General features: G+C 39.8%; 1 protein-coding gene across 3 annotated transcripts; it reads left to right on the top strand.

Moving 5' to 3' along the window:
* The first annotated feature begins 372 nt into the window (after positions 1-372).
* Positions 373-14,743, top strand: gramd1c (GRAM domain containing 1c). Of its 3 annotated transcripts, none has more exons than XM_083777878.1 (18): positions 373-534; positions 2,085-2,191; positions 3,294-3,417; positions 3,802-3,902; positions 4,708-4,803; positions 5,247-5,327; positions 7,398-7,516; positions 7,612-7,762; positions 7,888-8,029; positions 8,353-8,502; positions 8,669-8,787; positions 8,911-9,053; positions 11,182-11,285; positions 11,742-11,912; positions 12,386-12,452; positions 12,634-12,753; positions 14,182-14,287; positions 14,610-14,743. In XM_083777878.1, exons 2-18 carry the CDS (start codon positions 2,111-2,113, stop codon positions 14,673-14,675), a joined length of 1,941 nt encoding a protein of 646 aa, XP_083634004.1. In that variant the 5' UTR covers positions 373-534; positions 2,085-2,110; the 3' UTR covers positions 14,676-14,743. The 3 variants fall into 3 exon arrangements, with proteins under 3 accessions (XP_083634004.1, XP_083634003.1, XP_083634002.1); XM_083777877.1 differs by having other exon boundaries at positions 2,080-2,191; XM_083777876.1 differs by having other exon boundaries at positions 2,077-2,191.
* The last annotated feature ends 1,606 nt before the right edge of the window (positions 14,744-16,349 follow it).

Below are 16,349 nucleotides of genomic sequence, written 5' to 3'. Positions count from 1 at the left end.
GCAAATCAAAGTATATAGTATGTCAAGTAGCCTACTTTACACACATCACAACTAATTTCAAGCAGTACAATGTGAATCCTCAAATTATCATTAGATTTTTGCAAGTAGGGAACTAGACATCACTTATGAGTTATGACTTATGGTGCTTTGAAACAGTTTTTTGTTTCACCCCCTAGAACGCCTAAAGGTTATTTTTAGTTACCCCTTGATTAACCATTAAATATGCAAAAGAGCAAATCAAAGAGGAGGTGACAACTCCCAGGCGTGTTCAACTTCACCTGCAGTTGGTTAGCTGAGTGAGATGTCTGCTGGACCTACCTGTTTCACCAGGTTAGCCCACTTAGTATGGACAGCACAAAGAAGACGCCTTAAGTCAAGACGAGTTTCGTGACTGAACAGTCAAGGTTTGAAACTAACTGCGAGGTTATTTAAACTTTGCTTTGTGGACCAGCTAGGCAGTGTTTCCCTATTTTCATTGCGGACGGATAAAACTCAACTGGATAAGGCAATCATGGATCCAGCCGCCTGTATTAGGTACGTTACAATTGAATTATCAACTTAACGCTTTCTAATTCTAACCACGTGGGTGTGTCACTGTGTCATTCACTGTCAGAAGCGTACGTGGTGCATGCGCACTGCACGAAGTGTCCTCTACTGAGTGATCTGATCCATAACCCCAATAGTTCAGGCTCCTTATCAGGACGCAGGCTTAAACCTTATGAAGTTGTAGCACGTAATATTGGCGTAGCGTACAGTACATCACTGTTTCCCACAAATGGGTCAATCAGGGACCAATTTATATGGGTCACAACTAGAGTAAAAATATCCCGATATTCTTTTCCCATGTACACACACGCTTGCTTGTGGTTGTCCATCGTGTCCGATGATGACCATCTTCTCCTATTTGTGAGTCTCACACGCACAGGTCCATCCCATGTAATTCGGGTATTTAGTAAAAGTTTATTTTCTTCCGTAATAAAATTATATATATATATTATAAAAATATATTCTCAATTCATTGTGCATAAAGTGAAGTATTTAAAATCGTTTTTGTTTTAATCTTGATGAATAGGCTGCCATGAAAATGAACTTTGACTAAATATTCTAATTAGGCTACATGGGATGGACGGGTGGATGGATAGGCTATCTATCTATCTATCTATCTATCTATCAGGCCTACACTACACCAGTGCATGGTTCCCAAAGTGGGGTCCGGGGACCTCCAGGGGTCCATGAGGGAGTTCCCAGGGGGACCCCAGCTAAAGATAGTAGGCTATGGACCCAAATGCCATGGGTCTGTAACTCTGAGCGTACAAATGGAACCGTTGAGGGTCCATTTGGTTCCACTTGTACTTGTATACACTAATATACATTGGGAGCTCAGAGATGGAAATGCCATTAAATGGGCGTCCGTCCGTGCATATCACACTGGGGGTCCTTGAAATTAAACTGGTTGAGAATCACTGCTGTAAAAACCTTCTCTTATGGGGGTCCCTGGCATATCTCTTCAAATGGGGGTCCGCGGGCTAATTAGTGTCAATGTGGGGGTCCTTGACATGAAAAAGTTTGGGAACCACTGCCCTACGGCTACACAGTGTACAATGAGTAGATCTGCTATTTTCATCAGAAAGACGGGCAAACCGTCTAATCTCTCTTTTGGGTCTCGACTCTGGACCTGAAAAGTTTGGGAGCCACTGGTCTACATTATTACTGCTTTCCGTGCTTTACTATATCTTGCGCTGCCGGTGCGGCTGCTAGTTCCCAGTTACGTGGCCTACACCCTACACTATAGTGTGTGTCGGTGACGATGAAGGCTGACTTGTCAAGTTGTCTCTAGGCAACAATTTCCCCAGGGTTGCTCCACAAGACAAACCAGTTCTATTCTCTAGTTATTGTCTTCCACTGTGTTGAAGCTGAGCAATCCCCATTTGACCTATTTATTTATTCAAATATCACTTATTTTCTCTCCATTAAGGCCTCACTGTATTTGAATATTATGTTGAATATTGGAGATATATAATTTAGGCTATAAATCTTCATGCAAGATCACTAAAATCAACCATTTATCTTTTAAAGCAGTGCAGAAGCCCAGGTGGACCAGGTATCCAACATGGCCAATGATGATGTTACCATCACAGATGAGACAATATCCATGGGGGAAACAAGGTGGAGCTCCTCTGAGGATAGTGAGGTAAACATCTCATTTAATAAAGTTAGATCATCGTCTTATCTGGCAAACACAGCACAATGTTGAAACCTTGAAATTATGTATTTATTATGAAGTTTCTGAGCTTGACCTCAAGAAAATTTGAATATTTTCCCAGTACATTCACACTGAGGTCTAGGCAACTATCAATTATTATCTAGTTAGTGATTATTCCATTCCTCATTTGAATAATAATTTTACAATATAAATTGGTGATCCCAGAGATAGAAATGCCATTAAATGGGGGTCCGTAGACTAATGCATGTCAAACTGGGGGTCCTTGAAATTAAACAGGTTAAGAATCACTGCTAGAGCCGTAAAACTCTTCTCTTATGGGGGTCCCTGGCATTATCTCTTCAAATGGGAGAGGTCTGTGGGGCTAGCCGGTGATTAGTGTCATAGGGTACACCCAGTATACACGACAAGAAGCGGCAAGATGCAGCTCCTCCTGGTTTTTAGACAGCTGGTGGCGCTAGTGCGCGGCTGCAACTTGTAGCGTGGGAAAATGTACCCATACAGGAGGTATTGCTGTTGTCTCTTTGATGCATTGCAAAGCTATAAAGGCTGCTGTTGTTTCTCAACTGCTACAATTACAATTTACAATTTAGGCATTTAGCAGACGCTCTTAATCCAGAGCGATTTACATTAAGCAAGAACAAAAAGCATGGCAATACATCACATGAAGTAGTTATCATGAAACATGCGTAAGCTAAGAACGGTGGACAGTGGAATATCTATATAATGAAACTATACATATAAACTATACATAATATACTATGCTATGCTATACATATGTACTATGAAGTGACTACATACAATGCAATTCTAGTGATGTCTACATAACATGCTATAAGTCTGTATCAAATGCTATCTAAGTCTACTGTCTATTGTGAGCAGAGATGATCGTGCCAAGGGATTTAGTGTACAGTGAGAAACACACTGCACACAAACACACTGCAGTTTCTACAATGACTTGGTGTATGTTTTCAAAGTTATAAACAACCGTGGTCGTGGTTGATTCAGTTAGTCTAAAATATGACATTTGGATGACTTCACAAATACTAATGTCTCAATTTTTGTACGTCAGGCCTCTGACTTTCAAGGGCAGTGCCTGGCAGCTCCCCAAGCCCCTCCCACTACCTACAAACAGAGATGTGAGGAGTTCAAGAAGATATTCAAAGATCTTCCAGAGTCAGAGAGATTAATAATGGGTGAGTAAGTATACGTAGAGTAACAGTCTCGTGGTGTCAAAGGAGATGCTTGTTTGTTTCACGAGACTAAGCTGTATTAAAAAGTAAATATTATAAATACCAGGAATGTGCCATGGCTACTATGATATCAACATAGTGGTTGTTGAAAGGAGTATAAATTAGGGATTGTGTTATCAACCACATAATAACTTCATTCGATGTCTGCAAAATTACGTATTGATTGATTGATAAAATAATTGACTATTAGTCAGCTAAGAATGTATTGCATGGCGCAGATGCCTCATTGGTCATTAGTCTTTCTGTATCGCCCTATTTATCCTAAACAAGTACACTTGTTTGTAAGGGTCATCTACTTTTCTCACCTGTCCTACCTGTTATCTTCAGACCACGGGTGTGCCTTACAGCGAGAAATTCTCCTACAGGGACGGCTCTACCTCTCAGAAAACTGCCTCTGCTTCTACAGCAATGTATTCTGGGGAACAAAGGTAACTCGGGAAACAGGGCTTGGAAATTGCAACGGTAGTGCACAACATGTACTATTATTTGCTGTACTATTATTTTAACTGAATACCAAACGACTCGCCCCTTTACCAACTCGACCCACGAAATGTTTTAATGTAGTTAACAGTTCATTTAGTATTTCCCTCCCTCTCTGAAATATGAAATTATCTTGTATACAGATTTATTTGATTGTATAGTAGTCGATCTCTATACTAAACACATTTCTTCCATGTAGCCCATGTTTTGTAAAGGCATCATCTGCTATTATGCCCGTGAATGTACAGAATGAACTTAACAATGATAAATTGATAATACCTTTTATATAATCAACAACATGAATTATGTTTGTTATTTACAGCTAGGTAGAGTAGTGGGGCGAGATGGAAAGGGGGCAACCGTACCTGTTACCTTTTAACTACTCTGGACAGATTTTGAGGATGATAATGGCGTGATACTGAAGTCTGGATGCAGGCCACACAATTTCCTATACAGTACACGATTTCTAGAAATGGTACAAATTATAAGCACACTAACCAGATGAAAACTGTACTGCCAGTAACAAGCTGTTACCATAGAGTTTAGATTGACCTGTTGTCAGCTGGTTAGTGTTCTTATATTTGAGCTGCTGGCTGTTTTTTAGATATCATAGGAAATTGTACTGGCTGCACCCACACTTTTGTACCACACTACTATAGATAAGTCTTTCTGGGCTAAATTGAAATGAAGGTGTAGGATCTCATGCAGTTTTTGACAGTCAACCTTTGACCTCTGTGCTTTGTGGTCCTGTAGATTATATTAACTCTGAAAGACATCACAGCCATGAGCAGAGAAAAGACAGCACGGTTGATTCCTAATGCCATCCAGATCTGTACAAGCACAGAGAAGGTATCACATTTACAATTTCTTTCTACAAAAATCTTGCTTAAAGGAGCACACCCATTTTCAACCTTATCTTCATATGCAGTAATTGATCTGACTCCTCACTAATGTGCATTATAAGATGCCAGCACAAGTTCCATGTACTACTAACTCTGTCTCATTGGTTGGTTATGGACAGTTCAGCAACCTGCCTACCAATGACACCAACTACAGCCTTTCTCTTCCCGGAAGGTTAGCAGGCCAATTTAAAAAATAAACTGGTAGGCAGGTTATCCACTGCCCTCCTCTCGAGACACAGACCGAATAGACCGACAAATGAGTGAGGACCAATTTTATGAAGATACTGTAGGTTGAAAATTGATGAAGTGGTCCTGTAGTTTAATGAACAAAACCATAAATTACAAGAATCAATTACTACGTCTTTTATAACTTTGAATTTTCACCCTCAGCTGTTCTTCACGTCATTCTCAGCAAGGGAAAAAAGCTACCAGGGTATTTTCCGCATGTGGCAAAATACACTAATGGATAAGGTAAAGCCCTCCAAGCCTCCAAGACATTTTGCACACACACTAACACGTATACAGCTCACATTAATGTTTGTCTGTTCTGAGGTTTTAAAATGACTGATAGACAAACATTGCTGTTCGTCTGAATAAGCTCTCCCCCAGTGCACAATATGACTTTAACCCTGTCGCACAGCAGCACTTATCTCATCGGTCCAGAGTACAATAACGGTGTCATCCATTGGGTTTATTCTATTTCGTTATGGAAACATTGGAAAGTAGGGCAAAGTTTAGCATAAGGTGACGGGGTTGTCTTCAAATGACCTATTGCTGCTTATTCTTCCTATGCATTCTCATCATGTTCCCAATGCATGTGGGTATCCTATGTGTGTGTGTGTGTGTGTGTGTGTGCGCGTGTATATATATGTGTGTGTGTGTGTATATATGGATATATATATATATATATATATATATATATATATATATATATATATATATATATATATATATATATATATATATATATATATGTATAGGTATTTGAATGACTCGATTTGCATACTAATGTTCCCAATGTATGTGTACTCAATATTTGAATGACTCGATTTGAATATCTTAGCCTGCAAGCCTATACTGATAATAACATTCTCAACGCATACTGTACTAGCCTACTTGCTACCTTCGGGGCTGAGACTCTCTAGGGTCTGAACTTGAAGAACACAAACAGGCTAGCTCAATGAAAACACTATTGTCAAAAGTTCATTGACCTCACCAGGTGTGGCTAGAGGGATACATTTGCATACAGAGGATACATATTACCTGCTCCGACCGAGAAAGCTCTGCTTCCAGAGGTTGCATTTACATTGAAACTTAACCTGAGCTGCGGTGTGTCAACTCAAATCAAAACAATACGAATCGAAACTCACTTTAAATAAGTAGACAAGCTTTTTATTTACGTATTTCGGTATAGAAACTGGGTGACGAGTCATTATTTCTACAGTATCTTGTCGCAATTTGTCGGACGGTTACTTCCTGAACGCAGTGCGCACGGATCGGGATCACAGTCCACAAACTAAATGTGCAACTTTTGATAGAGAGACGCGTCCAGCCGTCCACCGCGTGCAGGTCTGCCATTCTCTGGTTTTAATGTTATGAATAGTTGAATACGCTCCAGTAGTGCTTAAAGTGGAGAAACACGCGGCTAGTTTATTCTTTCAATTTGGTTTAGAAATTATTTAAGTTTTTAGATGCTCATTCTGGTTATATATGCAGCTGTTTGTTGCTTAGCTTACTTTTTCATGTTATGGATACGGTTTTCTTTGGTCTCCTATAGTTACTAACACTTTTGTTGTTTTCTGTGCACTCTAATTACATGACCATTTAGCATCTAGCGTTTCTTGACAAGCTAGGGTTCATGTTTTGTTCTGTCGTGCACTTTGCACGTCGCTCTGGTGTCTGCTAATAATTTGACTTGTAGACCAGACCACCTTTACCTTGCATTATTCTGATATGTAGGTATATTCTTTCTTTTTACTCTTTGTGCATTGAAATGTTATTGGTGATGCAAACTAAATGACAAAATTGCGGTTGCACCTGCAATGACTGTAAAGAAATTGAATTAAAATGGGTCATAGTCGTGGCTACAGCTTTGTGTTTTGAATGGCGTCATCGAGATGTGCCTCCTATTTTATTTGTATTATATGCATTTATTACTTGAAAGTTGAATCTACGATATGTTATGTGAAATGGTCTCTACTCTCTACAGACAATGATTAACTCTATGTTTATGCAGTGCACTGGTCTATCAAGTTTGTGACAGTACTGGTTATTATCTCATCTGTTGAAGTATGTCTTCATATCTGGAGAAGTATGTATGGCTTGCAGTTTCCGTGGGGAACTCTAGAAGATATTTTTGTTATTGTAATGGAAAACTGGCAGGAAAAGACAAGCTTGCTGCATGGAAAAAATAAGGAAGAGTCCTTAGACTGTGACTTAAGAAATATAATTTATTTTAATTTGATATAGAGTGCTCTGTGCAACACTAAGGACCCCTGGGGCTGTATTGTAGCTGTATTGTAATACCTTCTCTTCCTTTAGCCTCTGACTAGCTTGGAGCTTTGGCAGATGGTTAAACAGCACTATGGCAATGACCTGGGCCTAAGCCATGAAGAGATGGAGAGCTTACAGGTATCAGCAGAATCATCCATGCAGACCAGGTGAGTGTTCTTGTAGCCTAGACATGCTAGCACAAATGGATATCAACAGAACACACATGTGACCAACCACACATTGCATTGATGTCTGTCTGTAGCTCAACCATGAGGCCCAGTCTGGAGGACAGGCTGGAGCGGACCTCCCGCCAACCTGGTTTGGAGCAGCTGGGACCCCTAGAGGCCTCCACACCTCAGGGAGAGGACATGCCATCTCCCATTGGTTCACAGAGCCCGAACACTAACAATATGGTACGATAAACGATGTAGAGGAAATGTACTTGTGTCAAATGGAGTGGCTTTTGAGTGTGTCAATCTGTGAATGATGGTACTCATTTTGGCATTTTGTGCACATGTGTATGTTGGTCCTCCTGCAGGATGACTCTCAGTGCAGCCCTGCTCCCTCGCTTCACCGGTTTGCCGCAGAGCAGGTGTCCAAGCGCTCTTCTCTGTCTCTAGACCTCAACGCCAACTTGGATGATGTCTCTGAGCACAGTGCTTCTGAGAGTGCAGAAGAGGGTAAGAATTACACCACCATTTTGCAACATAATGTTGCAAAATGATCTTATGCAGTGCTGTAGCCTAGGAGTTTTTCAGATGGTATACCATAATTATCTCTGTGCAACATGCACACGTATAGGCTGTACACTCACACGTGGTCAATGGATGAAATGGTTAGAAGACGGTACACGCTTCTTTCCCCCTCTAAAACTTCGCCACGGCATACTACGTAGGCTATATATACACCGTATAACGGTAGACTAAACTGATCTTATGTCCGTCTGTGTGAGATTTTATTTATTCATTTTCTCATTTTCTTCTCTTATGTTCTGTGTTCTTAGTGGAGGAGCCAGAGCGGGTGAGTCTCTCCCAGGTGCAGGGCAGACTTTACCTGAACAAAGTCTTCCACATCAGTGCAGAGAAGATGTTTGAGCTGCTCTTCACAGACTCTCCCTTCATACGCAGGTTCATGAATGTCAGGAAGATCACCAGTAAGTCTGGCTAATCCTCTGTTGTCATTCCCAACTCACGAAAGCAAACACCCAATTGCCAAACCTGTTGATTGCCAATTGCTAGAGCTTTTGAAATCATATTATGTTTATGTATAATATGATATGTTATGTATGGTTCATAATTTTTTCATGTACTTGTTATCAGATGCAAGCTTTAATCCATGGCAAAGAGAGGCCTCTGGAAACATGAAGAGGAGTCTAAATTACACTATAACGATCAGCAATCCTCTGATTGGGAAGTTCTCCACAGCTACTGAAAACCAGGTATGGTTACTTCACTTTGAATATGGTAGCTCTAGTTAAATGGACAATAAAGTTGTTTGAGTACATTTGAATACATTTGTGGCTCGCTCCATGTATATTTAAACTCCACCTATCTACTCTCAGACCTTGTACAAAGAGTCCAGGGAGGGTCAGTATTACCTTGTGGATGCTGAAGTGTACACCCATGATGTTCCCTACCACGACTACTTCTACACTCAAAATCGCTACTGCATCATGCGCAACTCAAAGCGCAAGTGTCGACTCAGGTAACGCAGTGCTTTGGATGTATTTGTAATTGTAATGTGTTGTCAATTAACTTAAGTAATATATTACTTTCAGTAATATTATTACTTTTGTCCAGTAATATGTAACTTAACCCATTTCACATTCACTTTGAAAGAATATATATTCAAAGATTTGCGCCACATTTTTACGATTTTTCAAAAATAGCAGACCTACAAGCTCGTAGCGCGCCACTCGGTGGCGCGCTATGAGCTTGTAGATCTGCTATTTTTCAATAGCTAAATTATAACGTAATGTTTAAAACACCAAAAGGGGTGCCCGCCCAAAATGGGTTAACTAGTTACTTTCACATTTTGAGTAATAATATTACATTTACTTTTTTCCAAAAGTAATATGCACCGAAAGGGAAATTCTTAGCGAAACCGAATACCGAATATAGGAAACAGTTGGCCGAAAACCGAATTCCGAATATGATTAATATTATACATCTTTTTCCTACCATTGCTGTCATGGACGTACCTTAAAGCTACCTGATTTATGGCAAAATAAATGGTTATGGCAAAACTTAACTTAATTAATAATCACTATTATGGGTCCATAAAACATGTATTCAGCCCTTTTGAATGCATTAATTGCATACACTATTCGATGATATATTTTAGGGCCGAAACCGAATAGGTCAAAAATGCATTTTTAGCCATTTTCTGCCGAACATTTTCTGCGGCCGAATATTCGGTGCATTACTAGTTAAAATATTATGTTTGTACAGAGTAAGTAAAGAATAAATAATCTCTCAATCACCTTGTAATGACTGTGACACAGTCCTGTAGCTGAAAGGTCAGAAGGTCAGTCCTTGCAACCACAATGTTTCCAGCCAGACAGGTCTAGTCCAGAATGCCACTATATACTTTGTTGTACAACAAATAGCGAAAATAGTTGACCTGAAGCTTGTAGATGTTTGGAAAATGTGAAAGATTTAGAAAGCTTTTGCCTATAATGCCATGTTGAGTGGTTATCACTTAACATACCTACACCCGCACAGTATAATTGGTATGAAGTGTAACTGAATATCGCTGTTTTAGTATCCCCACTTAACCCATTAAGACCTGAGTTTGATTCTACAAATGTTATGTTATGTTTATGGCAAAACTTAACTTAAATAATAATCACTGTTATGGATCCATAAAACATTTATTCTGCTCTTGAGAATGCATTAATTGCATACACTATTCAGTGATATATTTTCTGCTTATTTATAAACCGAATAGGCCGAAAAAGCATTTTTTGCTATTTTCTGCCAATGTCTTTCTGCGGACGAATATTTGGTGCATCACTAATTATTACTATTTTCACGAGCCTTGGTGGAACTGTGGGTTTGAGTGTTTATTCATAATGGTAGACTGGGTTGTGGTGGAGTTGCTTTGCAGACTGCTGATCCGCTCTAGATCTAGACTCTAGAGCGGATAGGGAAACAATGCACACTCGGTACGTCGTACAGTATATGTGTGAAGTATCGGATGCAGCCTTAAACCGTCCGGAACGCGGAACAACAACCTAAACTAGTGTGTGTAACTCGTTAGACTGCACTGTTAGAGAGAAGAGACGTAAACAAAATAAACATGGAGGTGGAGGAGACAGAGACACCGGCACAGCAAAGCGTTATAACATTCAATACTTGGAAGTATTCGCATTATTTTGAGTATATGTCCGCGATCAAGACGAGATGAACATTATTGTCCGCTGCAAGTTGTGCATAGTGAAGAAGCTATATTCCACGTCGAAAAAATCTACTTCAAATATGTGTACAAATGGACCCATCATCATGTGTACACTATACAGTACACTTCTTAGAGTTAAATAAACACTGCAGAATAGGGGAGGGGGGACTGCTAATGTTGAAAATGCAAAGTAAGACTTTTGGGGACAAAATATGCAGTTACTGGGGGTGAGAGAAAAAAGTAATAAGTAACTAGTTACTTTTCTCAGGGAGTAATAAGTAGTATAACTTTATTACTTAAAAAAAAGTAATAAGTAGTATATTACTGTTTAAGTAATATTTTGACAACACTTGTATTCCGTTGTTGCCTTTTCGAATTGTGTTGTACAAAATGTATGTAATTCTAACAGGAGCTTATCTTGTGCCGCTGTTAGGGTCTATACAGATGTGAAGTACAAGAAACAGCCATGGGGTCTGATCAAGTCCTTTATCACTAAGAACTCTTGGAGTGGACTAGAGGATTATTTTAGGCACCTGGGTGAGTAATGAGATTTGTTCCAATGTTTTACTAATTCATTGTCTTCTTGCTTCAGATAGTGGTTCTGCTGCATTTGCCAACAAGGAGATTATATTGGACAGTTTTGCCCACCTCAGCTCAGAGCACTTCCTAATGTCTATATATGAGCAGAGCAAGCACTTGTCCAAGCAAGCAACTTTGATCCATCATGATTATTTTATATGGTTTCCTTGCTGTTTAATGATCCATTAAATACACATTTCACAGTCCTGTGTTGTGAAATGTGTGCCTGAGGGAGGTCTTTGGGACCTTGAAAGCAAAGGGCTTATTCTTTCCCCTTTATGACTCTGGCCTTTTATCTGACTGACTCCTATGCCTCACCTTGTGATGCAAGGGTACTGAAACCGTGCCACCTGTCCTTGATGCCATGATACTGACTCTGTTGTACCCCCTGTGCATGTGATGCAATGGTAACAGAATCTGAACTACTGGAGGAGGAAGCAGAGATGAACCAAGGGGGTGGAGACTCTGGGAAGATGGGTGGGCTACGGAGGAGGAGGCGGACTTACAGCAGGACGACCCAGGAGCACATGATGCCCACTAAGCAGTATGGGCCAGACTTGGAACAACGCAGAGAGGCAAACATTGGTACAGTGATTATTTAACGCTTCTCTGTTTACATGTATATCAGCGTTCGGGTGCGACGGGTGATCCTCTAATGCCATATATAGTAAAGGGATGGGCAACCCTACCGGACTTGATATCTACTTCTCCATTTCTAAGGCAGTCAAATTATTATTGGATGTTTTTCTTCTGGGTTTTTCAAATTACTCTGTGATAGACCAAAATGCCCCTAGAGATTGAGCGGTCAATCTTAAAGACATGGTTGATTGCCAACCCCTGAACTAGTACGAAATGGATGATAAGTGTCAGTTTATTGCAAATGGTGAATATATTATTTACAACAAAACTGGAAATGTACCAATTTGGTTTCCTTTTCATACACTCAGTTATATGCAAACATCGTTTTGCTAATTGACTGATGACTACAATTAAACAAACATGACTTAAATGGTGCAATACATCCTTAACTGACCCGATTTGGACTTTTTGTGTTACAGGCCCTATAGAAATGAAAGGCCCATGCTGGTGGAACATCACTACCATAGTGGCTGGGATGAGTGTCGTGTAAGTCAACAGCCTGCTAATGCCAATTATTTCTTTTTTTTGGTTAGTTTTAATATGCTAATTAGAAAATATTGCACATAAGAACTTCATTACAATAATAATAAACTTTTCTTCAGCCAATTGGTAGCCAATACCAGCTTGTGTATTTAAAACCAGTGCTTCCTCTCTTTTTTCCCCACAGCCTGCTGATTCTGACACTGCTTAATCTGGGTTTATTCGTCAAGCTCGGGGCAATGGAAGACGTGGCTCACCGCATGTACCTGACCACCAAGCACCGACTAAGGGAGAAGCATGACGCTAGGTCAGTTTATCTCACTGCCGCTTGCATTGACATCGGATTCTGAATTGGTTCCGATGCAAATAATTGTGCCACCATAACAGTACTGCCCCACATACTCACTAATGCTCATTATAAGATGGCACAACGTCTACTCTGCTGGACTATGGATAGTTCAGAAACCTGACTACCAATGACATCATTGATGGAAATTCCAAGCTAATAGAAAATACCTCCCCTCTCTTCTGGAAAGTTAGCATGCTGAAATAGAAGCCACTGTTCTGGCATTAATAAAAAGTTTGAAATCCTTTTTGAAATAACCAAACCTGCCTACCAATGATTTGGAGACTGGTTTCTAACTGTTCACAGCCCATCTCTGAGACACAGAGCAAGTAGACAAAAACAGTGCCATCTTAAGGCCAGTCCACACCAATGCAACTCCTTCCAGCTGCAACTCCTGGAGTTGCATTGGTGTGTATTGGTCTTTATAATGAACAATAGTGAGGCACAACTATATGAAAACCAGGTTTAAAATGGGTGAAGTGGTCCTTTAATCTCTGATGCCATCTTCTCTGCTGTAGAAAGACAAATCTGATTCAGGTAATTCGTAGTAATCATGGTCACCTGAGTGCAGGGAAGAGCAGTGAGGTTGTTCTGTGGTATTTTGAACAGCATAATTAAAGAAAGCTCTTGATCTTATGACTCAGATGTTGAAACGGCCACTTTTAAAGAGGCTTGTCAACCTCAGCATGTGGCTATATGTAAGTGACTTGTATGTGACATAATCACCCATGATATTCATTCAGATCTTCCCTTCTCACTGCCCTACACGGCCCTCTGTTAAATGCACTATATTGCTCTTCTTTAAACACTCATTTCCTGCCTATAAATACCTCTTTTACCTTATTCATTACATTATGATATAATAATGTGATGATTTCATATGGATTACTAAGATAAATTAGAGACCTTTGACAGATGCCTGTTAACGGTAACTGTTGAGAGACTGTACTTGCTGTAGATTCACTGTATTGTACATGTATTCATCCAGATACTCACTGTTGAAGATCTGTTGACACTTGACAAACATTTTCATATTCACTGTTGATGTGCTGTAAATTATTGCCGTAATTATTTATAATGTATATTCATTGTTAGACATCATCTGGTACTCATTTGTAGCCTTTGCATATTCATCTGTATATCATTGACTGGCTACATTCATTCATTGGCAATATATTCATATACTATAGTAATAATGTAAGTAATAAGCTCTGTACATATGTATTCATATTGTACATAATGTTCACTCATTCATAGACCCAGTGTTTGGTTTTGACCCTTCCCTGTATCTCTCCTGTGTTTAATTTGTATTTCTGTTGCTACTATGACACCTGAAGTCCCCTCAGGGATCAATATCTTGTGATCATAATTCCATCTCTCCATCCATAGCCTAGCCTCGGAGTATGTGCAGAGAGAGCCCCATGTACACAGGACCAGAGAAGAGACGGAACTATTAAAAGCTGTCCTCCAGGACTCCATTAACCTTTTAGAACAGGTGAGTCTGACACGACATCACTAAGATTAATCAAAAGCATTTGTCCATACTGATTTTTTATTTGGGATATTTTCTCCCTTTTAATTTTTTATTGCATCAGACAAGGTGAAATAAAGCTCAAAGCTGTGTACCAAAATTCAGCGTTAATTTAAGCCTTTATGGGTCCATTTCTACACTTTGATATTTAAACTGGATTATGTATGAATTTCTAGCATATTCATACATAGTCAGACAATACAATTCTTCACTTTTCTAGGCTGCTTGTCCAATTAGGAAATCAGTAGCTTCTTTTTGCCAAGTCTCTCTCCTCCTTTTCCAACAGCTCCGAAGTTCTCTGGTGTTGCTGCAGGAGAACTTTATGACCAACAGATCAGCAACATTGCAGTGACGGTACCCGCTCGGCCACCTGGTGACCACTATTGAACAACACCCATCAGCCTTGTAACGGTGACATCTTTTATACCTAGGGATGTTGCCATGGCGGTGTGCCTCCAGACAGACTGTGTTGTTAATGGGTCCCGGGGTATTTTGGTATGTGGTGGGGTGTAGGTGAAAGTTATCGTGTGGAACGGTGGGTTTAATTTTCTGTTGCCAGCTCTTTTGCTGGCTTGTTCTTCACTCTCATCTTGAATGGTTGTGCTGCATTATTCCACCGAATTCAAAGGATACTATAAACCTGTACCAGAGACTTTTTTAATATTCTCATGAAAGTGTGCCATATGGCCCATTTACCATTGATTTGTCATCACCTACCCAGAGTGTAGTATGGTTAAGAAATGGCATGCAGACATGAGTCACATTTTATTTTTTTAAATGGCTTTGATGTTTTAAAGTGTTTATTTTATTTTGTATTTTATTTACATAAGGAATAATTTGCCATGGGTTTTTGTCATTAAATTTCTCAAAATATTTAACTCAGAAATGTGAGCTAGTATGCACAGTTTGCATGTGGATTTTTTCACTCGATGGTAGAATTGCACATTTATTATATTTATACTGTTACTATCACCGTTGGGGCATTTTCTTGTGTATTCTGTCGTGTACATTCGTTTGCAATAAAAGCGAATCTTTTTGCAGCCTGTTTTTGTGTTTTAGTTTCGTGAATAGGATTATCTGAGACGAGGTCTATAACTGTTCCGTGTATTTTACGGCCATTTGAATTCTAATTTCGTATTTGACAAACAGTATTCAGAATACGGTTTGGTGTTCTGAAAGCTGTTTGTCAAATATATAAATGGTGAATTTAAACATAGAATATGGTTCGTTTTCTGAATACTGTTTAGAAATTGTTCATTAAAAACTTAGAAATAGGTATTTAAAACGAAAATATAACCCGATTCTAGATTTTCGTTGGCGTCGTTCGAAACAGAATTAAGAATTCATTCAACTCACAGCACATCTCATTCAAGAAACTGAACTTTCAGATCTGCCATTTTTGCCATCCAAATGCGTTATATGGTTAAATGGGCCCTAAGAGATGCAGAAATTAACTAGAAAAAGTGCCCTTCTGGGCACAGGTCTCCACCAGGATGGGAATGTAGGACATTGCAGCTTGCCTTCATCTGGTGGTTGGATAAAAGGGCAACAAAAGTAAACTAGGGAGTAGGCATACAAAGTTATCCACAGATCCGTGCAGTTAGAGGTAAAAACACTTTTCGGCCAGTTATAGCGCCACCTTGAGGCTGAGTTGAAATTGTTCATGTGGCATTTCTTCCTCGGCCTAGTGGGAATGTGCGTGCAGAATTTCACGGAAATCACGCGATGTGTTCATGATTTGCAGCATTTTGTTTGAAACTGAGCACTCCTGTGAACTTTGGAAGCCAATCTTAACCAATCAGGATGGAGTCTGAGAAATCTGAAAGACCCGTTTCGTTGAATGGCTCTAGAGAGACTGTGTACCAATTTGCGCGATGTTTGGACAAAATCTGTAGGTGTACTGTGCAAAAACTTGTTTTGCACAAAGCGGCCTCCTGGTGGCGCTATAACAGGCCGTTCTGGAAAGTTTGGGGCAGAGGTTCATCGTTGGCATCCAGGGAGTGTGTGTGCAAAATTTGGCATCGAC

Source organism: Protomyctophum parallelum (genome assembly GCF_964188405.1).
Source record: "Protomyctophum parallelum genome assembly, chromosome: 12".
NCBI lineage: Eukaryota > Metazoa > Chordata > Actinopteri > Myctophiformes > Myctophidae > Protomyctophum > Protomyctophum parallelum.
This window is presented reverse-complemented; position numbering and strand designations above follow the sequence as displayed.